Consider the following 26,378-nt stretch of genomic DNA (forward strand, 5'->3'; position numbering starts at 1 on the left):
GATGGATGGATGGATGGATGTTTCAAGGATATACCTTTGCTGTACATTCTGTTCATTTTTGTTATCATTTCCTTTCCTCTTCTGTTTCATTTCTTTGCTTTCCTTTTCAATTGTTTTCCTTTATCTTTACCTCTGTCAGTTTGATTAGAGGAGGTTATGTTTTTGCCTCCGTTTGTTTTTCCGTTCCCAACGCAACTTAAAAAGTAGTGAACGGGGGGCGTCGTGGCTCAGGTGGTTAAGGCGCCATACCATGAATGCGGGCGACCCGGGTTCGATTCCGGCCCGAGGTCATTTCCCGATCCCTTCCCGTCTGTCTCTCTCCCGCTCATTTCCTGTCTCTACACTGTCCTATCTAATAAAGGTGCAAAAAGCCCAAAAAAAATATCTTTAAAAAAAAAAAAAAAAGTAGTGAACGGATTTGGATGAAATTTTGAGGAAAGGTGCCATGGACCAAAGAACCTTCAATTAGGTTTTGCTGTAAATCTGTATACAGTATATGTTTGTGGATCCAGGATTTTTTGACTGTTCCCAATGTAACTCATGAAATTTGGTGTACAGCTTAAATATTATCCTAGGTTCAAGTGATCCGATTCTGATGTTGATAATATGTGGCGTGGCAGAGTTATGCACTCTACCGTGTGCTCTTCTAGTTCCTTTCTGTTTCCATTCCTTTCTAAATAATATCCTTTGCTTTTCTATTCTTTCCTTTCCTCTCCTTTCCAATTATTTTCCTTGATCTTTCCTTTCTAAATCATACCCTTTCCTTTCCTTTATCTTTCCATTCCTATCTAAATCTTATCCTTTCTTTTCCGATTCTTTCCTTTAAGATTCTTTCCTTTCCGATTCTTTAGCTTCCCATTTCTTTCCTTTCTGATTATTTTCCTTTCCTTTCAGGGGCGTATCAAGCTTTCCAAAAGTGGGGGTGTTCTGGAATGGGGAAGCCATATCATTAGAAATCGGTTTATGGCTATATACACGCCCGGCGTGTACACTGTGATGTACTGTCAATGACCGATATGGAACTTTTTCATACCCATGGTCCATGGATGCAAATGAAAGGGAGGACAGCAGAAAGCCTATAAATCCAGTTGACTCCAGCCAAGTTCTGCATTTCATGCAGAGATCTATCATGTTGGGTTTTGGTGTTGTTACTGCCAGGGCTATGTAATTATTCAGTAAGTGAAGGCAAAAAGTATTGAGTGATAATTCTAGGTAACAGGATACTGTTCTATAACAGAGATGTCAGTATTGCTGCCTACACTGGTATACACGGAGATAAGCAAAACCAAAAACTTCACATAGCCCAAGAAGTCATACACAGTGTATAGATCATACACCACCATGCATAACAGTTTGGACTGGGATCGCTTTGTGTGAGCAGGAGGCATGGCTAATCAGTTCATGGAGAAGTGCAGCATCCTGGAAGGACCTCTTTAGTATAGCATTCAAATAAGACGGGGCAGTTCCTGCTTTTAATGTCTTTAATTATTCAAACTCGTGTACAAAACTTGTTTGCATCATGCATTACATCAGGTTTAATGCATACAATTTGAAAATGATGCAATAGACTACACATACAACAAACACTTAATGGCCAAATAACATTACCGTACAACAATTATTGAACATTCATTCGATTTGAAATGCCTTTAAATCTCAATTGAAAAACTCTTCTAAAAAGTGATAAGCAGTTATAATGCATGAAAAGTAGACTTGGTACAAACACACACACTCGTAATAAAAAACTTGCCTCAACTGACATTACAACTAGTAACTACTACTATTTAACATCACTGTCATCACTGACAGCATTAATAGTCCTATGGAAATTAACACTATCTTTTAGGGCATGGCGCCTGGGACAACTGTCTGAACGACGGCATCGCAAGCGCTTTGAGAAGGGTCTGTCTGCAGAGCCAGGCACAGTAAGCACCGCATGCGACATCAAACCTGGAACAGTGAATCAGCAGCGGTAAAACTGGTGTTGGCTCTGCAGCTCTGCAGACAGATACTGTATTATTGAGCGCTTTCGGCACGCTACGCAAACTGGCTATTATATTCATGCAACTGCTGACTGGTCGGGTGAGAAAAACTGTTTTGAGTCCGTTGCGTGGCTGTTTTTTGTCTAACGTTATGGCAATAGTTTACTTCCTTGTTACACATTTTATAGTAGCTGTATAATTTTCATAATGTCATTTTAATCTGACAAAAGTGCGGGGGATGAAATTGTGTTTCAACAAAAGTGGGGGGGATGAAACGTACGCATCCCCCGCGGGGGATACGCCCCTGTTTCCTTTCCTTTCCTTCTCTCTCACATCCTGGGAAGTGGGAGTGGTATGCTCATGTTTGAGCTTTTTTGTGTGTGTAGATTGAATGCTTTTCTTTTCCTTATCATTTTGCCTATCTCATCTCATCATCTGTAGCTGCTTTATCCTTCTACAGGGTCGCAGGCAAGCTGGAGCCTATCCCAGCTGACTACGGGCGAAAGGCGGGGTACACCCTGGACAAGTCGCCAGGTCATCACAGGGCTGACACATAGACACAGACAACCATTCACACTCACATTCACACCTACGGTCAATTTAGAGTCACCAGTTAACCTAACCTGCATGTCTTTGGACTGTGGGGGAAACCGGAGCACCCGGAGGAAACCCACGCGGACACGGGGCTCGAACCCGGACCTTCTTGCTGTGAAGCGACAGCGCTAACCACTACACCACCGTGCCGCCCATTTTGCCTATCTGTTTATCATATTTTTATTTTGAACTTAATTTTTCAGGAGTCATTTTCTCAGCAGGACACTTCAATTTGTGCAAGAGAGGCCTGGCATCTCTCTCTCTGAATGGGAAACATTGGCTTTTGCAATTAAAATGGGAAGTAATGAATTTCTCAAAGTTGTGTTTATAGCTATTGGGGATACTGTAAGCCATAAAAAAATTAATTCAGCAACTAGGATGAAAAAGCACATCATTGTTTTCCAAAGAAAATAACATTTAATAAGGGAAATTAGTTGAGAGAGGGAACTGGGGAGAATATACTTTTAAGTGCACCATTTCAAAGAGTCCACCTTTTCTGCCTAATGAAACAATCACTACAGAGCTTACTAGATTTGGGGAATATATCAGTGACATCCTCTACAATAGACTGCAAAAGCTCTGTGCTGAAACATGTATTTTCAGTCAGGTGTCAGGGGTTCGTATCTCTGAGCACATCTAGGAAGACCTTTGAGGGGTCATCGAGAATTGATAATGGAGACAGCTGATAGTGTGTAGGTGTTGCTTTGAAAGCAGACATCTAAATAAATGAGACCATCAGTGATGGTGTAGCTCACTCCGGCCCCGTCTAGTCCAGAAGGAACGATCTAAAGTGGGCCACCTTGCGCAATAAATGTTGCAAGCTATATACACTATATACAAGCTATATATAGAAGCTATATACATCCTAGGAATACCGACCTATTTGCCAGAAAAAATCCAAAACAGCGAGGAATTGTGGGAGAAGAAGCGATTTTTGTTGAACTGCTCATTAAGGCTTAATTAGTCCATAACTTCATTAATAATTGTAAATAAGCAAATCTGGGTAGAAGTTATATGCACCCTAGGTACCCCTACCTTCATGCCAGAAAGAATCAAAATCATTGAAGAATTGAGGGAGACGAAGCGATTGTGTGGAAACTGCTCATTCAGGCTTAATTACTCCATATCTTCATTATTAATTGCAATTATGCAAATTTGGGTAGAATCTACAGTATATGCACCCCAGGCAGACTCACAGTCGCTACATGCCCCAATACACAATCCTCCTCGGTCTTCTTTTTCTGCAAGCTATGACATGGAAAAATCCCCAAAGCTGTAATTCATGAATGGTCCACTACACATACAATCTGTTGGTCTCTATTTGATCACAAAACAATAAAGATTTCCCAAATCGACATTTCAGCAACTTCAAATTAATATTCGTGTTCCCTGCTGCCAATTTTCTGAATCGAGCTGAAAAGTTTGCTTGTTTAATTTCCAACCCTTCCATACCATGACACGGTGTGGTATTGTGAGCCTTTTATCCTGTTTTTGTTACTTATTTTGACCGTTCACATGTAAAACACTGGTGCGTGGTTCCTTGCAGACGAATTCAACGCCGCTCACCTTTCAACCAATCAGTGCACAGCAATGCATAATTTGAGTTCCAAAATGGTAGCACCAGCGGAGTAGACTGGAAGTTTTCTTTGATTGATTGATTGATTGATTGATTGATTTTATTTGACATTCTCAGTTCTTGTATAAAAAATAAATATATGATTTAGTTTCAAATAAACCACACCACATACTTAAACTAAAAACAGAGAGTCAGGATAACACAATAAAGCTCGAAAGCTTATTTCCATTGTGGTCCTTTGATGTTGGATGGCAGCAGATGTAAAAATGACAAGAGTGGCGCTGTGACATTACTAAAATTGTAAAACAAAATTATATAGACAGTATACACATCAGATTAACATTGTATACATACTATATAAGTGCAAGCCCTACACTATCTGATCTCTAAGCCATGTTTTCACAGCACGTTTAAACCCATCCAAACTAATGATTACCTTAATATTACCTGGTAACTTATTCCACAGACTAGTTGCAACATATAAAAAGGAGTCCTTCCTTATTTTAGTTTGCACTCTTGGAGGAACAAAATCTGTGGAACACCCCCTAGTGAAGTAACTATGAACGTCCCTCACTCTACTAAAAAAATGATTTAAATATTTAGGGACATCTCCATTTACAATCTTATATACCATGCTCAATTCAATTTGAGAGACTCTATCCTCTACCCTCAACCATCCCAGCCGCTTAAAATGATGAGGATCAAGGTGAGTTCTTGGGGGCAGGTCCAAAATGGTCCTTACTAATTTATTTTGTGACTAATTTTTTTTCAACGAAGACTTCTTCTTAGTTGAAAAAAAAAAAATCGACCGTTTGGATCAGTATTATCAACTTGAATTAAATAACATGTTGGGCCGGGTAACCTTTACTGATTCATGATCAAAATAAGGTTGGTAGTCTGGCTGTGGAGCTGGCAGTTTATGAAATACATGACTTCTAAAATGGTAACCCTCAGCTTTGGGATTTTTCCGTGTCATAACTTGTAGGAAAAGAAGACCAAGGAGGATTGTGTATTGGGGCATGTAGCGACTATGGGCAGACCCACCTTCCTGCCAAAAAGAATAAAAATCAGTGAAGAATTGAGAGAGAAGAAGCGATTTTTGTGAAATGTGGACGATGCTGGACGGATGACGGACGATGGATGACAGACAATGGACAGACAACACATGATGGCATAAGCTCATGACCTGTCAGCCAGATGAGATAATAACCAGAAAGACTGTCCTGCCCAAACAGATGTTGGGAAAGTGGAAAACAGCAGCAATATGTTACAAATTGAACAAAGTAAAGAGGCTAATGCAGAGAGAGAGAGAGAGAGAGAGAGAGAGAGATCCATGGCTATAAAATGAGCTAGAGTTAACACCATGGATCTCGAGGAAGGAAACTGTAATGAGAGTGGTAAAGAGCCTAAGGCTCCACAGGAGGTGAGTGACTCTCACAAGTCATGCAACACTCCATTACCTGAGCCACAATGTAATAATGAGCATGATCATCCAAGTAACAAAAAGTCTAATCTGGAAATTGAAAAACCTAGAAACTGTGCGATAACGAGGGAAATGAAGAGAATGCAGATGATGACAGCCGTTCAGAGTTTTCATATTTCATGTTCATGTGCACAAGTATGTTCTACAATACGCAATAAAATTCTTCCTTGCATATGAATTTCGCCAAGTTTACGAATTTGCATTAAAAAGACACAGCGCTCCATACAAAGCAACAAAAGGCAAAGCTAACGTAGTTCGATCCAAACATTCCACTGATGTCTTTATATTTCCGATTTCAGTCCTAAAGGCACAACAGAACATTGGCCATGATATCATTTCCAAACAGAACTGCTTGATATTAAAATCATTTTTAACAGCAGATAGGAAAACTAATAGAGCTGAAAATAAAATGAAATTAAATTTTAAAAAGCTGCACATGAACAGTAGCCTTATCTTAACCTGCCTTTTTTTTTTTTAACTCTGCTTCTCTTCAGCCCTTTTTAGCACCATGGAGGATTTCAGAGTAGGATCCTTTAAACATTAATAGGGCGAGGGATAAAACAAACCGAGCAATGCTTTCTGAGGGTATCAGTCTGAAAAAGCGCAAATGGAATTTTTCGACAAGAAACACATTGTGATGAACAGAACAAAATAGATCATGTCCTGAGCCTTGCCACATTGCACTATATAGCAAAATGTGTTTACTTGTATAAAGACATGCATTCCAAAGATGGAGAGGGTAACAATATTTATAAACTGAAATGATGTTAAAAGAAAAAAATGGACAGAAATCATGAACCACACTTTTCGTTCTCGTCTACACTGAAACGTTTTACAGCCCAATATGAATTGGTGGATGAGCAGAAAGAAAGACATTTTCATAGAAAACTCTCGGGCAAGTATGACAAGGTAGAATCAGTGCTGCAGGGCTGGACAGGTTATATCAGAAGAGCAACCAATAACAGAATCACAGCTGCTAGTATTGTTGCCTGTAGCATATCAGATCAAAATTTCATTCCTCTCACAAATAACTCTGTCACAAATACAGCCAAGGTGTCCATATTGGAAGTACAATGCAAATCTATTACACTGTAAAAAAAAAAAAGAAAAGAAAGATTTCCAGTGTTCCAGGAAAACTGAAGCGCACAAAGTGACAACGATGGAAATCTGCTTATGCTAGACAGTGCGGGGCGACACGGTGGTGTAGCGGTTAGCACTTTCGCCTCACAGCAACAAGGTTCTGACCTTCTTGCTGTGGTCAGACCCTGAAATCCTCCTTGAACATTTTCTAGTGTTACAACTTGCAAATGAAATGGACAGACATACACTACCGTTCAAAAGTTTGGGGTCACCCAGACAATTTTGTGTTTTCCATGAAAAGTCACACTTTTATTTACAACCCCGATTCCAAAAAAGTTGGGACAAAGTACAAATTGTAAATAAAAACGGAATGCAATGATGTGGAAGTTTCAAAATTCCATATTTTATTCAGAATAGAACATAGATGACACATCAAATGTTTAAACTGAGAAAATGTATCATTTAAAGAGAAAAATTAGGTGATTTTAAATTTCATGACAACAACACATTTCAAAAAAGTTGGGACAAGGCCATGTTTACCACTGTGAGACATCCCCTTTTCTCTTTACAACAGTCTGTAAACGTCTGGGGACTGAGGAGACAAGTTGCTCAAGTTTAGGGATAGGAATGTTAACCCATTCTTGTCTAATGTAGGATTCTAGTTGCTAAACTGTCTTAGGTCTTTTTTGTCGTATCTTCCGTTTTATGATGCGCCAAATGTTTTCTATGGGTGAAAGATCTGGACTGCAGGCTGGCCAGTTCAGTACCCGGACCCTTCTTCTACGCAGCCATGATGCTGTAATTGATGCAGTATGTGGTTTGGCATTGTCATGTTGGAAAATGCAAGGTCTTCCCTGAAAGAGACGTCGTCTGGATGGGAGCATATGTTGCTCTAGAACCTGGATATAACTTTCAGCATTGATGGTGTCTTTCCAGATGTGTAAGCTGCCCATGCCACACGCACTAATGCAACCCCATACCATCAGAGATGCAGGCTTCTGAACTGAGCACTGATATCAACTTCGGTCGTCCTTCTCCTCTTTAGTCCGAATGACACGGCGTCCCTGATTTCCATAAAGAACTTCAAATTTTGATTTGTCTGACCACAGAACAGTTTTCCACTTTGCCACAGTCCATTTTAAATGAGCCTTGGCCCAGAGAAGACGTCTGCGCTTCTGGATCATGTTTAGATACGGCTTCTTCTTTGAACTATAGAGTTTTGGCTGGCAACGGCGGATGGCACGGTGAATTGTGTTCACAGATAATGTTCTCTGGAAATATTCCTGAGCCCATTTTGTGATTTCCAATACAGAAGCATGCCTGTATGTGATGCAGTGCCGTCTAAGGGCCCGAAGATCACGGGCACCCAGTATGGTTTTCCGGCCTTGACCCTTACGCACAGAGATTCTTCCAGATTCTCTGAATCTTTTGATGATATTATGCACTGTAGATGATGATATGTTCAAACTCTTTGCAATTTTACACTGTCGAACTCCTTTCTGATATTGCTCCACTATTTGTCGGCACAGAATTAGGGGGATTGGTGATCCTCTTCCCATCTTTACTTCTGAGAGCCGCTGCCACTCCAAGATGCTCTTTTTATACCCAGTCATGTTAATGACCTATTGCCAATTGACCTGATGAGTTGCAATTTGGTCCTCCAGCTGTTCCTTTTTTTGTACCTTTAACTTTTCCAGCCTCTTATTGCCCCTGTCCCAACTTTTTTGAGATGTGTTGCTGTCATGAAATTTCAAATGAGCCAATATTTGGCATGAAATTTCAAAATGTCTCACTTTCGACATTTGATACGTTGTCTATGTTCTATTGTGAATACAATATCAGTTTTTGAGATTTGTAAATTATTGCATTCCATTTTTATTTACAATTTGTACTTTGTCCCAACTTTTTTGGAATCAGGGTTGTACCACCATAAGTTGTAAAATGAATAGAAAATATAGTCAAGACATTTTTCTGGCCATTTTGAGCATTTAATCGACCCCACAAATGTGATGCTCCAGAAACTCAATCTGCTCAAAGGAAGGTCAGTTTTATAGCTTCTCTAAAGAGCTAAACTGTTTTCAGCTGTGCTAACATGATTGTACAAGGGTTTTCTAATCATCCATTAGCCTTCTGAGGCAATGAGCAAACACATTGTACCATTAGAACACTGGAGTGAGAGTTGCTGGAAATGGGCCTCTATACACCTATGGAGATATTGCACCAAAAACCAGACATTTGCAGCTAGAATAGTCATTTACCACATTAGCAATGTATAGAGTGGATTTCTGATTAGTTTAAAGTGATCTTCATTGAAAAGAACAGTGCTTTTCTTTCAAAAATAAGGACATTTCAAAGTGACCCCAAACTTTTGAACGGTAGTGTAATTGACAATGAATGTTACATTTCTACATAAATTAGCTCATAATACTGAATATATCTTGCATTTACCAAAAAAAAAAAGAAAAGGAAAAAAAAAAGGCGTGGTTGCATAAATATTCATACCCTTCCCTGTGAAATCCCTAAATTAGTTCAGGTGCACCAAGTTGCCATCAAAACTCGCATAATCAGATGAACAGAGTTGACCTATGTGCAATTAAATTGCCATATGATGTCAATAAAATGCTCCTGTTCCTGAAAGGCCACAGAGATGCTTCAGAAAATACCTAAACAAAGAGCATCATGAAGACCAATGAGCTATCAAAACAAGTCCAGGACAACGTTCTGGAAAAGCATCAATAAAGGTTTATGGCTCTACCTAGAGGAAACCATCCAGTGACCAGGTAAGGAGGGTATTAGCCAAAAGATGCAACCAAGAAGCCATAGGTAATGCTCAACATGATGCTACCAACACCATGCTTTACTGTGCGGATGATGTTTAAGAGCAGATTCAGAGCAGTGTTCAGTTTCCACCAAAATATTCATGTGTTCTGAAACTCCAACATGCCTTTAGGTCTTCATACAGCATAACACTCTTCCATAAAACCTAGTTTTGTGGAGTGTCCATGCTAAGGATGTCCTGTGAATGACTTCTCCCCTCCATCAGTGAGCTATGGATCTCACCAGCCTCTTCAGAGTTACATTACAGGCATTTAGCAGACTCTCTTATCCAGAGCAATGTCCAACATACCCAGAGCAGCCTGGGGAGCAGGTACCCTGCTCAAGGGCAATTCAGCCATTTCTGCTGGTCCAGGGAATTGAACTGCCAACCTTTTTGTTCCAAAGCTGCTTCTCTAACCATTAGGTCATGGTTTCCCCTTGGCATCTTGGTTGCTTTTCTAATTAATACTCTCCTTACCAGGTCCCTAAATTTTAAGTGGATGGCGTTCTCTAGGCAAAGTCGTGGTGTGCCATACTCTTTCAAAAAAAAAAAAATTAATAATGGTGCCCCAAAGGATGTTCAAAGTTTGTTTAATGATGCTCTCTAAGAAACTCCAGGAACAGGTGTATTTATATTGAGATCATGTGACACTTTAAATGCATACAAGTCAACACCATTCAATTTAAGGATATCACAGCACAGGGGTGAATATTTATGCAATCAAAACTTTTGTTTCTTTTACTTGTGATAATTTCACAATAACTAAATTGATTTCCCCCACTTTAATATGATGGACTATTTTGTGTAGATAATCCCAATAAGGTCTATTTCAGTCCCATGTTGTAACACTATAAAATGTGGAAATTTTCAAGAGAGTGAATACGTATGCAAGACTCTGTATATTACATTACATGGCTTTTATCAGACGCTATTTTCCAGAGCGATGTACAATGAGTGCCCAAGTCGTATATAGTACAAAATGTTCACAATTTGAAGATGTGAAGGGTTTTTCCAGGCTGCCATTCACATATAAACTAGAACAGGGTTTTTTTTTTGTTGTTTTTTTTTATTTTTACATAAAGCAAGCATGGAGCAGCAACATGACTCTGACTAGTTAAAGGAGAAAAAGCAAATCCAAGAAAATTCAGTGTAAACTAGATAGAGATTGTGACTACAATCACATCAATTTGCGCCAGCTGATCTTTGTCAATTGAAGGAAAAGTTGTCAAGGAAAAGTTGCGCCCTGCTGTTCTGAGCAAAATTTAAAAAACAAAACAAAACCTTGATATAAAAAATCATGAAAATTGACAGAGTTAAGTGATTGGAAAAAAAGCCAGCTTTTCATGGATCTTTCTAGATCAGTGATCCAGATCAGCACCAAAAGTAATAGCAATGTAATTCAGCCCAGAGGTAAATTACACTTCACGTGAAATTTGGTGAAGAGTGGTTGAAAACTGAAGGAGAAATAGCATCCTAAAAATGTTAGGATCATCATCATAATAATAATAATAATAATAATAATAGGAATAAAATAGAAAGATCCTGAGTGTGAGTAACAGTTTGTGCTACTGTTACTAGTGCAAATTAATTAGAATAAATGGTACACTGGTGAGAACTCTTTCATTATCAAATTTACTGCTTCCTTTTTCAACCTTGGAAGCACAAAACACTCATTCATTCATTGATTGTGAAATGTTTGGATTCATTCATTCACAATGGAAATAAGTGTTTTTACACTTTGTGTTATCCTTGGTTTAATATCATGTTTATCAGTTGTATTGTATTTGTTTACTTTATTTCTGATTTGCATGGAATTTTTACTTGAATAAATTCCATCCATCCATCCATCCATCCATCCATCCATCCATCCATTCATTCATTCTCTGTGATGCTTATCCATTGTGGGTTGCAGGTGGGCTGGAGCCAATCCAAGCTGACTTCGGGCAAGAGGCAGGATACACCCTTGACAGGTCTTCAATCTATTCTGGGGCTAACACAGCGGGACAGACAGTTATTCACCCTCACATTGACACTTTTGGGCAATTTAAAGCTAGGTAGTTGACCTAATTCACATGTCTTTGGACTGTTGGAGGAAACTAGAGTACTCCACACAGAAAGGCCCCAGTTGACCACCAAGTTAAAACCCAGAACCTGCTTGGTGTGAGGCGGCAGTGCGAACCACTGCACCACTGTGCTGCCCAAAGTACAAAACAACAAAGTGGAATACACTGTTAGAGCTCTTCAAATGGGTCAAAAACCTCAGATCAAATGAAATGTGTACGGTTTCTTTTATCTCAGACCTCTTTGGATCTGAAGGCTCAGACGATCAGTGTACATTAGAACTACTGCAGCAGAAGCCCAGATTAGATGAAATGCATCCTGTAACATGGCCAGAGCGCTTTCTTTTCAAGAACTGACTGAAGCAGTTCAACAAATGAAAGCAGAACATGCCCTGGTATTGATACTACCAATGCAATTTCATCAGTCATTATGGCAAATCAGGGCGGCACGGTGGTGTAGTGGTTAGCGTTGCCACCTCACAGCAAGAAGGTCCGGGTTCAAGCCCCGTGGCTGACAAGGGCCTTTCTGTGCGGAGTTTGCATGTTCTCCCCGTGTCCGCGTGGGTTTCCTCCGGGTGCTCCGGTTTCCCCCACAGTCCAAAGACATGCAGGTTAGGTTAACTGGTGACTCTAAATTGACCGTAGGTGTGAATGTGAATGTGAATGGTTGTCTGTGTCTATGTGTCAGCCCTGTGATGACCTGGCGACTTGTCCAGGGTGTACCCCACCTTTCGCCCGTAATCAGCTGGGATAGGCTCCAGCTTGCCTGCGACCCTGTAGAACAGGATAAAGCGGCTAGAGATAATGAGATAAGATGAGATTATGGCAAATCATTGGACACGATCTTTTAAGGTGCTTCAAAATTGTTTTAATGATAGTTCTTCCAAAAAAATTTTCAGTGTGCTGTACTAGCTTGGTTGACATACACATGTGACCTGAGTCTCCTAAAGCACAGGTTTCCAAACCTGGTCCTGGACTATCCCATGTCCTTTGCATTTTAGTGTTTTCCCTGCTCTAAATACACTCACTTCAACTCAGAAAGGGCTGGTAATTAGCTTATTAGTTCAGTCAAGTGTTTAAGAGCAGGGAAAACACAAACATGTGTAGGACAAGGGGTATTCCAGGACCAGAGTTGGGAAATTTTATCCTAAAGAACTCAAAGCTTGTTGCAAACCTTTGTGTGAACTATAATAGAGATGATATAAGGGAGGAGACAAACCACTTAAACAATTCAGAATAGAAATCGATAGGAAAAGTCTGTAACGCTAAAGATGGAGATTGTATGCACATATCCCACCCCTCTCCCCAAAAAGTCAATCATCTATTGAACTGGGAAGCATACAAAGCTAATTGTGTTGTTGTACTGATGCAAGCACACAGTTGTGGATGTGTAGGAGAAGTATAGCGACCTTGTGCATATGTACCAGAAGTGTAACCTGTGGGAAAAAAGTTTGGCAAAGTCACCAAACTTTTTAAGCGTTTTTTATCAGATTTGACTGTTGATTCTATATATGCAGTTTTTATGTTCCAGTAGCTACTGAAAGTGCAGTTATAGTTCTCTCCCCATTCATTTAGACAGGGCTTGATCTTTGTCATATTATATCAATAGGCACGTTACCAAGACTTACCTATAAGGATTTTGACTATAAGCTGTTGGTTTGTACATTTTTTTCATGGTGATCTTGTCCATAAAGACCAATCATACTGCACCCAGAAAAAAAAACACCAACCAACCAACCAACCAAAAAAACCTATATGAAGAAATCTTTCTCTTACATTATATTAACAGCATTTAGCAGACACTCTTATCCAGAGTGACATACAACATGCCCAGAGCAGCCTGGGGGGCAGTTAGGGGTTAGGTGCCTTGCTCAAGGGCACTTCAGCCATTCTTGCTGGTCCAGGGAATCAAACCGGTGACTTTTTGGTCCCAAAGCTGCTTCTCTAACCATATCCAAATGAACTGAATTTGATTATTTGCTTCAGCTTCCTTAGATTTCCACAACAGTTTCCAAATCAGTATCATCAAAAAAAAAAAAAAAAAAGGTACAACTCATATACCTAACTTATCTGCAGCACCTATGGGGGTAGGTACGGTAAGTAGGTAGGTGGGTCTGTCTGTCTGTCTGTCTGTCTGTCTGTCTATCTATCCATCTTGGTTGGAGTTAAGTCTGGATTGGCGTCTCAACACCACGGCCAGCACCTGGTTACTACTCTTCTGATCAATGGGGTTGATGTGGGTTCAGCTCTTCTTAGATCAGGGAAAAGCTTTTGATTTGGTAGACCATGAAAATCTTTAAAACCTTATAGGCTTTTGCAGTAGGGAATAATTTCTTGTTGTCATGGAGCCAATTGTTTTACACAGTTGCATCCTGCATTGTATAAACTGTGGATAAAGTCCTTCTTAAAGGAAGCAGTACTTTATCTTCCTGTCCATGAAGGGGGACAAGGACTGATTAACATCAGGAGCAGCTTGGTTATTTTCCCTCTACAGGCAATTCAAAGGCTCCTCTATCACCAACAGCAGAAGTGGATGGATGTCACTGGTGCCTTGCTGAACACAGTGGGCTGCTCAGGTCTCTGTTTTTATTTGACAATGCATAAGCTGGACATAAACAGACTCACATGTTTTTACATTTGCACACTGCAAATGTGGCAGATGCACTCTGGTTATACCCGGACCATTGGCTTTCAAAGAATTTTTTAAACACCTTGCAGCCAGTTAAGCTGCTGAGTTCACAAAAGTTGCAAACTGCCCTGGAGTTAGCAAAATACATCATCTGAGAGAAGACAGACAATGGATTTTTCAGGATTCACCGAATGCAGGTTTTCAATCTGTGCAAACTTTTCATAAGCTCTTCGAAGAAAGACGAGCTGTACCATTTCTGGCTTCACAAGTTGAAAAGCCCCAGCATGATTTTTTGTTGTTGTTGTTGGCGGCAGGAGACTGAAGATACTTTTCTATTTTTAAAAACACAAGAAACAGGAGTCTTCCAATCCCCTTCAAGAAAGACATATATCATTTTAACATAAAGGTGCTTCATTTTAAGGTACTATGTGAAGTTTCACAGTCAAAGTCCAAGTGTGAGATTGGGGCAACGTTGAGGCACTGACAGAAGGACTGGTGACATGGACTCATAAAGGATATCCATTTTGTGGGAGTCCTGAAATGGTATTTCATTTATTCCATGGGTGTTCCTATTTAACTGAAATTTAATACAGGGCCAGGAAAAAACTAGCAACATGGCTGACAAGACAGAAATATGATAAAAATAAAATAGTGGAGGACTAGGTCCAGTGCAAGCCATGAAAGACTGATAATGAGGTGTTTCATGCTCAAACTAACAGGTTCTTGAGTGAGTCTTTTTTCATGACGTGAGGAAGAGAAGATCGCCATGGTGATGGTTGAGGTATAGAATGCTGTGTACATGTTTAGGGATAAGGGATATTAGGGATACATTTAAAATTAATCTTTTTTATTTAACTAAATATTCTTCTGTAAATGTACTTACAGCATCTTGCAAAAGTGTTGATCCCCCTTGGTGTTTTTCCTGTTTTGTTGCATTACAAGATGGAATTAAACTAGATTTTGGGAGGGTTAGCACCATCTGATTTGCACAACATGCCTACTACATTAAAGGTGCAAATTGTTGTTTTTTTTTAATTGTGACAAACAATAATTAAGAACTGGTCCAACCGATTCACTTCATAAGTCACATAATTAGTTGATTAAGATCCACCTGTGTGCAATCAAAGTGTCACATGATCTGTCACATGATGTCTGTATAAATCAACCTGTTCTGGAAGGACCCTGACTCTGCAACACTACTAAGCAAGCAACATGAGAACCAAGGAGCCTCCAAACAGGTCAGAGACAAAGTTGTGGAGAAGTATAGATCAGGGTTGGGTCATAAAAAAAAAAAAATATCCCAAACTTTGAATATCCCACGGAGCACCATTAAATCCATTATAGTAAAATGGAAAGAATATGTCACCACTACAAACCTGACAAGAGAAGGCCGCCCACCAAAACTCACAGACCGGGCAAGGAGGGCATGAATCAGAGATGCAACAAAAACACCAAAGATAACACTGAAGGAGCTGCAAAGATCCACAGCGGAGATGGGAGTATCTGTCCTTAGGAGCACTTTAAGTCGTACACTCCACAGAGTGGGGCTTGATGGAAAAGTGTCCAGAAAAACGTCACTGCTTAAGAAAACATGTTTGGAGTTTACCCAACAGTATGTAGCAGACTCCCCAAACACATGGAAGATGATTTTCTGGTCAAATGAGACTAAAACTGATATTTTTGGCCATCATGGGAAATGCCATGTGTGGCGCAAACCCAACACCCTGAGAACACCATTCCTACCGTGAAGCATGGTGGTGGCAGCATCATGCTGTGGGGATGTTTTTCATCTGCAGGGACAGGAAAGCAGGTCAGGACTGAAGGAAAGATGGATGGCACTAAATACAGGGCAATTCTGGAGGAAAACCTGTTTGAGTCAGCCAGAGGTTTGAGACTGGGACGAAGGTTCATGTTCCAGCAGGACAATGAACCTAAACATACTGCTAAAGCTATACTAGAGTGGTTTGAAGGGAAACATTTAAATATCTTGGAATGGCCTAGTCAAAGCTCAGACTTCAAGCCAGTTGAGACTCTGTGGCATAACTTGAAGATTGCTGTACACCAACACAACCCATCTAACTTGAAGGAGTTGGATCAGTTTTGCCTTGAGGAATGGGCAAAAATCCCAGTGGCTAGATGTGCTAAGCTAATAGAGACATACCCCAAGAAACTTGCAGCTGTAATTGCAGCAAAAGGTGGTTCTACAAAGTATTTACTTTTGGGGTGGGGGAGGGGGTATATATTTATGCACATGCCAGATTTCCGTTTTTGCATCTTAATTATTGTTTGTGTCACAATAAATAAAACAATTTGCACCTTTAAAGTTGTAGGCATCTCATCTCATCTCATCTCATTATCTCTAGCTGCTTTATCCTGTTCTACAAGGTCGCAGGCAAGCTGGAGCCTATCCCAGCTGACTACGGGTGAAAGGCGGGGTACACCCTGGACAAGTCGCCAGGTCATCACAGGGCTAAGTTGTAGGCATGTTATGTAAATTAAATGGTGCTAACCCCCCCAAATTCCATTTTAATTCCAGCTTATAATGCGACAAAACAGGACAAACACCAAGGGGGATCAATACTTTTGCAAGACACTGTATAGATTATATAATGTACTTATGTTGTACAGTTTTTATGTTCTTATTTCCCCAGTATTTTACTTTGAGTTGCATGTTCTTCCTGTGTCCACGTAGGGTTCCTCAGAGTTCCCTGGTTTCCTCCCTCCTTTCAAAACCATGCTAGTCGATGAATTGGCTAAGATAAACTGCCCTTGGTGAATAAGTCTGGCATCCAATTCAGGGCGTGTTCTTGCCTCATGCCCAGAGTTCCTGGGACAGGCTCTGGATCCATTATGTCTACTGACCAAGATCAATCAGGATCAACCTTGATCCACTTCAGGATCAATTACTGAAGATATATGAATGAATTTGTAATTATAATTGTTTAAAGTATTTCATAAAACAAAACTATTTCTTATGTTTTAAATGAGCTTTATTGTGAAATACTATATAAGAAAAAAAAAGCCTTACCAAAACACTTTAAAAGTGAAGTATCAAGTCTTGCTCAGTCTCTCACCTGTTTTATCAGAGTTACAGAGCAACGTCTCTTTCTCCCCTCTCAGTCCAGGGCTCGGCCCGTGCTTCATCCATGTTGCTATGGTGAACTGATCCGTCAAATTCTGTGGTGCCACCCAGTCAGGAATCTTTGCTGCTTGCCGTCCATCAAATCGGAATATGAGCTCACTGTCGCGCCCGCCATCTGTCAGCAGTGACATCGTCCAATTAAAAGCAGCACTGGGGGCGGGGAGAAGGTCAGTGCTGCCTGAAGAAGCTCCTAGAGTGTCACCATGGAAACAGGACAACAAATAAGGATCATTAACAACTATAGACTCTCTGTAAATATACTGTAAGGCTTAAGACAAGCTATAAACGCAAGCGATGATGAAGGTAACAGGATGTATAATTCACTGTTATAAGCTCTGGAGCTGAAAAAAGGAAGCAGCGGAGGGGAACCGTCAGGGCCTTCTAGGCGTTCAGAGAAGGACAAACATATCAGCATTTCAAATGTTATATTTCATTTCTTTCATTCTTTAATTGCTTTCATAATTTCATTATAATTAATTATTCTCTTTGAATTCTAATTTTGCCTCATTTTCTGTCAAATGTGCTTCAGAAATGAAAGGGTTACTGTCCTGAAAACATGAAAATCGAGTTATCCAGTGAGATTTTTTTTTGTTTGTTGTCTCTAGGCTGAGAAGAGTTTCGAGCTGACTCACTCACTGGTTAGGACTTCATTGCCGGGACAGAAGGCCATGGCAGTGTATGTTTATGTAGGAAGTGACAGATGAATTAACCAATCAGATTTTGATTTATAGTGGGAGGAACCAAAAATTTATCACCCTTGGCCTGCTTGAAGGCAACGCGAGCTTAACCACAAATCAGCGCCGTCAGCACAGCAGTGAAGTCACCTTCCAGCCGGTGTAGTGTTCATCAGTAGTGTTAGCGAATGTTAATAAAGCGGTCAGGTCAGTGCTATCAAGAGCAAGTAGCACAGGCTAACGACCGAGAAACTAAGATTTTTGTCTCCAGACTCTTCTTCTTCTTCGCTACAGTATTTTTCACTCAGACTTAAGTATTTGTTTCCCTGTGTAATTTACTTAGTTACTTTTAAAATCAACATCGACAATGACACACAACGGAGCTACCTGGCAGCCTGCCACTAATCCCTTACAAAATCCTTTGCCCTGTTACTTTTTTGTTGTGTCTGGCTAAGTTTTGGCTGAGCTCAAGTCCCAGCTCTAATAGTAACAGCTTACCACTGGGAAGCAGTGTTATTGTTTGTGTGTCATTTGTACAGATTTGTAATCATATTTTCACAAAACCACCCAAAGGATGCAAATTGGAAACAAATAGAAATGGAAACAAATAATTTATTTTAATTAATAAGTATGCACAAAAATGCACACATTTTAATGAAGCACAATAAGCAAATGATAACACACAACTTAGATAGAAGTTAGGACCATGAACAAAAACAAACATCTATCTATCTATCTATCTATCTATCTATCTATCTATCTATCTATCTATCTATCTATCTATCTATCGTTCAAAAGTTTGGGGTCACTTTGAAATGTCCTTATTTTTGAAAGAAAAGCACTGTTCTTTTCAATGAAGATCACTTTAAAGTAATCAGAAATCCACTCTATACATTGCTAATGTGGTAAATGACTATTCTAGCTGCAAATGTCTGGTTTTTGGTGCAATATCTCCATAGGTGTATAGAGGCCCATTTCCAGCAACTCTCACTCCAGTGTTCTAATGGTACAATGTGTTTGCTCATTGCCTCAGAAGGCTAATGGATGATTAGAAAACCCTTGTACAATCATGTTAGCACAGCTGAAAACAGTTGAGCTCTTTAGAGAAGCTATAAAACTGACCTTCCTTTGAGCAGATTGAGTTTCTGGAGCATCACATTTGTGGGGTCGATTAAATGCTCAAAATGGCCAGAAAAATGTCTTGACTATATTTTCTATTCATTTTACAACTTATGGTGGTAAATAAAAGTGTGACTTTTCATGGAAAACACAAAATTGTCTGGGTGACCCCAAACTTTTGAACGGTAGTCTGTCTGTCTGTCTGTCTGTCTATCTAAATTCAAGATTGATTGATTGATTTCATTATTTAATGATATTCCTTTATAAGTTTGTTAGATAGTTAGTTAGTTCCTGTATCACTAGTCAACAAATTTTCAGAAGTTGTCTGCTTCAGAGAAGAAACTAGCTGTCTGTTATGAAATTTGGTGTGTTGAATTCAAATATGACAATTAAAACAGCTGATTGGCTACGGCTTCCAAGATATTTAAGATTTTACATTTTATACTTATGTACATTGTGTAGATAGTAATGTTTTAAGTATAAATTGTAAACCTAGGTCTTTTCATGTGTTTCTAGTTGGTTTACATGATATTTCACCTGTTCTCTTTATGTAACACTAGAAAATCAGCAAAAAGTTGATATACAGTGGTGCTTGAAAGTTTGTGAACCCTTTAGAATTTTCTATATTTCTGCATAATTATGACGTAAAACATCATCAGGTTTTCACACAAGTCCTAAAAGTAGATAAAGAGAACCCAGTTAAACAAATGAGACAAAAATATTATACTCGGTCATTTATTTATTGAGGAAAATGATCCAATATTACATATTTGTGAGTGGCAAAAGTATGTGAACCACTAGGATTAGCAGTTAATTTGAAGGTGAAATAAGAGTCAGGTGTTTTCAATCAATGGGATGACAATCAGGTGTGAGTGGGCACCCTGTTTTATTTAAAGAACAGGGATCTATCAAAGTCTGATCTTCACAACACATGTTTGTGGAAGTGTATCATGGCATGAACAAAGGAGATTTCTGAGGACCTCAGAAAAAAGTGCTGTTGATGCTCATTGGCTACAAGGAAAATGCTGCATTCCAGCGTAAGAACCTTATCCCATCTGTGAAACATGGTGGTGGTAGTATCATTGGCTGGAAAAGGTTACAAAACCATCTCTAAAGAGTTTGGACTCCACCAATCCATAGTCAGACAGACTATGTACAAATGGAGTAAATTCAAGACCATTGTTACACTCCCCAGGAGTGGTCGACCAACAAAGATCACTCTAAGAGCAAGGTGTGTAATAGTTGGCAAGGTCACAAAGGACCCCAGGGTAACTTCTAAGCAACTGAAGGCCTCTCTCACATTGGCTAATGTTAATGTTCATGAGTCCACCATCAGGAGAAGACTGAACAACAATTGTGTGCATGGCAGGGTTGCAAGGAGAAAGCCACTGCTCTCCAAAAAGAGCATTGCTGCTCATCTGCAGTTTGCTAAAGATCACGTGGACAAGCCAGAAGGCTATTGGAAAAATGTTTTGTGTACGGATGAGACCAAAATAGAACTTTTTGGTTTAAATGAGAAGCGTTATGTTTGGAGAAAGGAAAATGCTGCATTCCAGCGTAAGAACCTTATCCCATCTGTGAAACATGGTGGTGGTAGTATCATGGTTTGGGCCCGTTTTGCTGCATCTGGGTCAGGATGGCTTGCCATCATTAATGGAACAATGAATTCTGAATTATACCAGCGAATTCTAAAGGAAAATGTCAGGACATCTGTCCATGAACTGAATCTCAAGAGAAGGTGGATCATGCAGCAAGACAACGACCCTAAGTTCTACCAAAGAATGGTCAAAGAAGAATAAAGTTAATGTTTTGGAATGGCCAAGTCAAAGTCCTGACCTTAATCCAATCAAAATGTTGTGGAAGGACCTGAAGTGAGCAGTTCATGTGAGGAAACCCACCAACATCCCAGAGTTGAAGCTGTTCTGTACGGAGGAATGGGCTAAAATTCCTCCAAGCCGGTGTGCAGGACTGATCAACAGTTACCGGAAACATTTAGTTGCAGTTATTGCTGCACAAGGGGGTCACACCAGATACTGAAAGCAAAGGTTCACATACTTTTGCCACTCACAGATATGTAATATTGGATCATTTTCCTCAATAAATAAATGACCAAGTATAATATTTTTGTCTCATTTGTTTAACTGGGTTCTCTTTATCTACTTTTAGGACTTGTGTGAAAATCTGACGATGTTTTAGGTCATATTTATGCAGAAATATAGAACATTCTAAAGGGTTCACAAACTTTCAAGCACCACTGTAAATAAAATGCATTATGAACCAAACGGCTAAAAACAATCATGTATAAGTACTGAATAGGTTTAGTTCTTATTCACTGTGTAGTCAGTGATTTTTGGCAGCTTGTGTCTTGTATTCATGAGACGGCGCATCTCTTGTCAAGCTTGTCAAGCAAAAACTTCATCTCGAGTGCAGAGCACTGTATGATTTTTTTTTTCTGAGCTGATTACAGGGCAATTTGTTCAGCAGAGTGATGTAAATTGACTTATGATTGCATCATCAGTGACTTCTAGGAATAACATGATATCGTGTATAATGCAATACTGGCTTCAGATTGCATCATTCATTGTTTTGCCAAAAAAGTAAGTACTATCCAAACCCAATCATAGATTTATTCATAGAGCCAATCTTGAAAACTAGAGCCAATGAACAATTTTAAGTTTCATTTTCGTTCTCAGCGACCCAGAATTAGTAAAGTTTGACTATATTTATTTCGGGAACATTTTGGCTGTAGACCAGTGTATTCTGTGCCACCCCAACACTGACCAAGAGAATGTTTCTCGAACCCGTTAAAATATTTACTGCTGTACAAGGATGACAGCAGAATCCATAACACTTTACTTGAAGGGTATCTACAGTGCACCCTCATTCCTAAGGTATTCATAAAGCTTGCATAAATAATGTTTTGGGATTTATGTAAGGCTTATGTCAAATTTTGAAAGTCATGTTTTGACATGTTTGGTGTTATCTTGTCTTTTCATGACATAAGGATGAGAGAAGAAACTCCGCTATGAGTAGGCTGTTTTTGTTTTTGAGTAGACTCTAATTTGCATTGACTAACAGCGCATTCATAAAACTTTGAGACATCTTCTGCTGCAAATACATACCTATTATATTTCTAACCATTTAGCTGACATATGCGCTTGGGATAAGTGAAGCTGTAGAGAGTGTCTACACGAATACTGTCGTGTTATAAATGCAAAATTGATTACCATTTATGTTTGACGATTTAAAACAAATATTCATCTGACAGATTTATAATAATGTGTTTGTTTTATTTTTATATGTCATTTTATGATCATTTTATTATATTTTATTATAATAAAAGACTGTTTATAGCTGCCATAATGTAAGTAATGTTGTTTCATAACATTTAATGTACAGCCCCTAATCAGAAAATGTTGCGAAGGTATGTTGAATTGAAATTAAAACTGAAAACAATGATTTGTAAATAATCTTAGACCTGTATTGCACACAAAACAATACAAAGCACATTATTTGATGTTTTACCTCATGACTTTTATTGTTTTTTTTTTCAAAATTAACTGTTATTGTATTGAATATATGTACAATTTTGGTCCTTGCAATACATTTCAAACAAGACTGGGACGGGAAAGCATTTAGCACTTTATAATGAAGCCATTCCTCCTTACAACACTTAAAAGATGTTTAGGGACTGAAGACAGCAAGTGATGAAGTGTTTCAGGTGGTATTTTGTCCCATTCTTCCTGTAAACAGGGCTTAAGGTGTGCGACAGTACGGGATCATCATTATTATATTTTTCATTTCAAAATTCGCCACACATTCTCTATTGAGGACAGAGAGGACAGGCACCCTCTTCTTCCACAGCCGTGCCTTTGTAATGTGTGCAGAATGTGGCTTTGCATTGTCTTGTTGAAAAATTTCTGGAAAAGATGTCGTCCTGAAGGCAGCATATGTTGCTCCAAAATCTCAGTGTACTTTTCTGCATTAATGCTCAATCACAGAAGTGTGAGTTACCTTTTCCAAGAGCAATGATACAACCCCATACCATGACAGACCCTGGGTTTTTGACTTGTTACTGGTAACAGTCTGGATGGTCCTTTTTGTCTTTAGTCCAGAGCACACGGTGTCCATTTCTTCCAAAAAAAGACCTGGAATATTGATGTTTGACCACAATACACATTTCCACTGTGTGATGGTCCATCCCAGATGCCGCCGAGCCCAGAGAAGTCAATAGTGCTTCTGGACACAGTTAAACTCAGGCATCCTTTTTTGCACAGTAAAGTTTTAACTGCCATTTGTGGATATAACTCTGTATTATAGTGCTTGACAAAGGTTTGCCAAAGTAATCCCGAGCCCATGTGGTTCTATCAGCTATAGATGAATGACGGTTCTTGATGCAGTGCCGTCTGAGGGATCGGAGATCACGGGTGTTCAGCTTAGGCTTGAGCCCTTGCCCTTTACACACTGAAATTCTTCCAGATTCTTTGGCCCAGTTAATGATATTATGCATCGTAGAGGGTGAAATATCAAAATCCCTTCCTATCTTTCTTTGATGAACTTTATTTTTAAACATTTCAATAATTTTCTCAAGTGTTTGTTGGCAAGCTGAGCTGGAGATTCTCATCCTATCTTTTCTCCTCAAAGACTAGGTCTTTCCTGGACACTGATTTTGTACCAAATCATGATTACAATCACCTGTTAATATCACCTGCTTCAAATCACATCATTATTTAACTGTTTAATCTCATTACTAGCCCTAAATTGCCCCCGTCCCAAATATTTTGTGGCATGTGTTGCAGGCCTGAAACACAGGAATGGATGTATATTAACAAATGAAATGAAGTTGACCAACAAAACATGAAATATCTTGGGTTCATACTGTCTGCAAGGAAATACAAGTCAAAAGAAATTTAGAAATCACTGCTTTCTTTTTTTATTTGCATGTTCTATACTGTTCCAACTTTTCCTGATTTGTGCATCATCCTTTTATAAATCCAACTTGTGTAATTGTTCAAATTGCTGTGGTGTGAGTGGAATAAAACACTTCAGGGATGTGCTCTTATCGAAAAATAACCAACTTTTGGGTGGTATCAGTAACTCTGGGTCATGTCAGGCTGCATCACTCCACCCTGTACTGGTATTTTTCTACACTAGCATGTCCATTCTAGTAAAATAACAAATTAAATGATCCAAGTTGAAAGATAACGGAGGGTCAGCTTTCATATAAAGCAAACGTGCCATGCTATTGGCAAATGTAAATACTGATCAAAGCCTTGCACAAATCCTCCAGCATTCCTTTATAAATTACTTATGCATTGCTTACAAATGTGTTATAAAGGCCAAATGTATGTATACTTCAAATAAATTAGGCTGCTTTCACTAAAGGTGTGTTTCAGGCCTTTAGTCCACATCATGATGCCAGGCCTCGGAGGAGAACACTGCCACACCAGCAGCACCATATGCACAGAATCACTAACATGAACATCTAATAACGCTGCCACATGCACCCAAGGCACAAACACGCGAGTCTGGAGGGCCCTCATCACTCTCACTCGCCTCATCTGGCAGCTCGTTTGGGGCAAAATGAAAAGCTGCAGAAAGCAGAGCCATCAACAAAGCCAAGCTTATGAGCTGCTGCTGCTGCTGCTGTCTCTTTTGCTTTCCTCTCCAGATGCACCAGTGGAAACCTGCCCTACAGCCGCGTGTAGCCAAAAACACCACCGTACAGACACCACAGCACACATTTTACAGCCTTCATTTCAACCACACTGTACTGCACTACCATTTTCAGCATTTCTCTTCAACAACATACATCTGCAAATAAACGCACCCCTGGAGATTAAATTGACTTCTGAGTCTCAAGTCTTCACGCTAGCATGTTTACCCAAATGCATCATGACAGACACAGCGTCTGGAAGCAAACACACATACAGTCGTCAAATCCGGCCACAAGGATAAAGGCTCACTGAGGGTATGCTGTGACAAGGCACTTTCTGAAATCTATGGAAATATCAGTGTTCCTGTGCACATACTGACAGTGTTGAGCCGAAGCCTTGAGAACTTGTAGAGTCGAATTCCACTGCTCTGGATAATACACAGACATACACTACCGTTCAAAAGTTTGGGGTCACGTTGAAATTTCCTTATTTTTGAAAGAAAAGCACTGTTCTTTTCAATGAAGATCACTTTCAACTAATCAGAAATACACTCTATATATTGCTAATGTGGTAAATGACTATTCTAGCTGCAAATGTCTGGTTTTTGGTGCAATATCTACATAGGTGTATAGCACGGGCGATTGCTCTAAGACAACGAGGGAGGCTCAGCCTCCTCTAAAAATTCTGGATCTGAAATAGCAAAGTTATAACATTGCTATTTCAGATCCAGAATCATAGAAATATATGTGCTCAACTCAACTACAGTGCGAAATCATTCCGTTATAACTTTCCCCAGTTCGCCTAATGTGCGCGTGAGTTTTTCCCCCTCGTGACAGCGCGATGCAGCCCAGCCTCAGTGGACTTCAATGGCATTTGGGAGCTATGCGCTTTTCAATCTCAAAATGCAAGACGATTATTGGACAAATACTGCGAAAACGCCCGCCCACGGAGTCCCACGGACTCCCAGCCTCAGTGGACTTCAATGGCATTTGGGAGCTATGCGCTTTTCAATCTCAAAATGCAAGACGGTTATTGGACAAATACTGCAAAAATGCCCGCCCACGGACTCTGAGCCTCACAGTGGGAGGGACATGGCAGTTTCCGCGAGGAGACTGGTGATTGGTGAAAGCGGCCGGATATTTTCTTTGATTGACAGCTCGTTTCAACTATAGACAGGCAGCGGTGAATTTCAGTTCAGTCCCATGCGGATTCGCAAGTGCTGTGGTGTATTGTAAGAGATCAGCTTACATTTCGATTTCATTCATTACATACGGTTTCTACCAACTTTTTTAGTTTGTATATATTTTCATTGTAAATAAAGTGTAAATATAGTGTGGTCAAGTTTGTTATCTTAGGTCCAGAAATTTTGTTTATTTGAGTGACTGAACTTGAACTTGAGGGGGCTAGCCAGCTAGCAAGAAAGCTGCACACGGATGCCAAGCATTGCTGATTTAATTTTGGCGAAGCCATTTGCCAGTCTTCCTTTCGAGGAACAAATTAAAATTAAAGAGCAGGGTAGACCAACGCCTCAGACTGACTTGGTGAAAAAGGTAGGGAATAATAC

At 39.6% G+C, this 26,378-nt stretch overlaps 1 protein-coding gene across 1 annotated transcript in view; it reads right to left on the bottom strand.

Moving 5' to 3' along the window:
* The window catches only part of clstn2b (calsyntenin 2b), a gene marked incomplete at its 5' end in the record, with an annotated part of 375,601 nt that overhangs the window by 154,850 nt on the left and 194,373 nt on the right, over positions 1 to 26,378 (bottom strand). Inside the window, one exon of the mRNA XM_060897678.1 lies at positions 17,297 to 17,554. Coding sequence (XP_060753661.1) covers positions 17,297 to 17,554 — 258 coding nt within the window. The remainder of the gene's footprint in view (positions 1 to 17,296; positions 17,555 to 26,378) is intronic.

The sequence above is a fragment of the Neoarius graeffei genome, chromosome 17, assembly GCF_027579695.1.
Source record: "Neoarius graeffei isolate fNeoGra1 chromosome 17, fNeoGra1.pri, whole genome shotgun sequence".
NCBI lineage: Eukaryota > Metazoa > Chordata > Actinopteri > Siluriformes > Ariidae > Neoarius > Neoarius graeffei.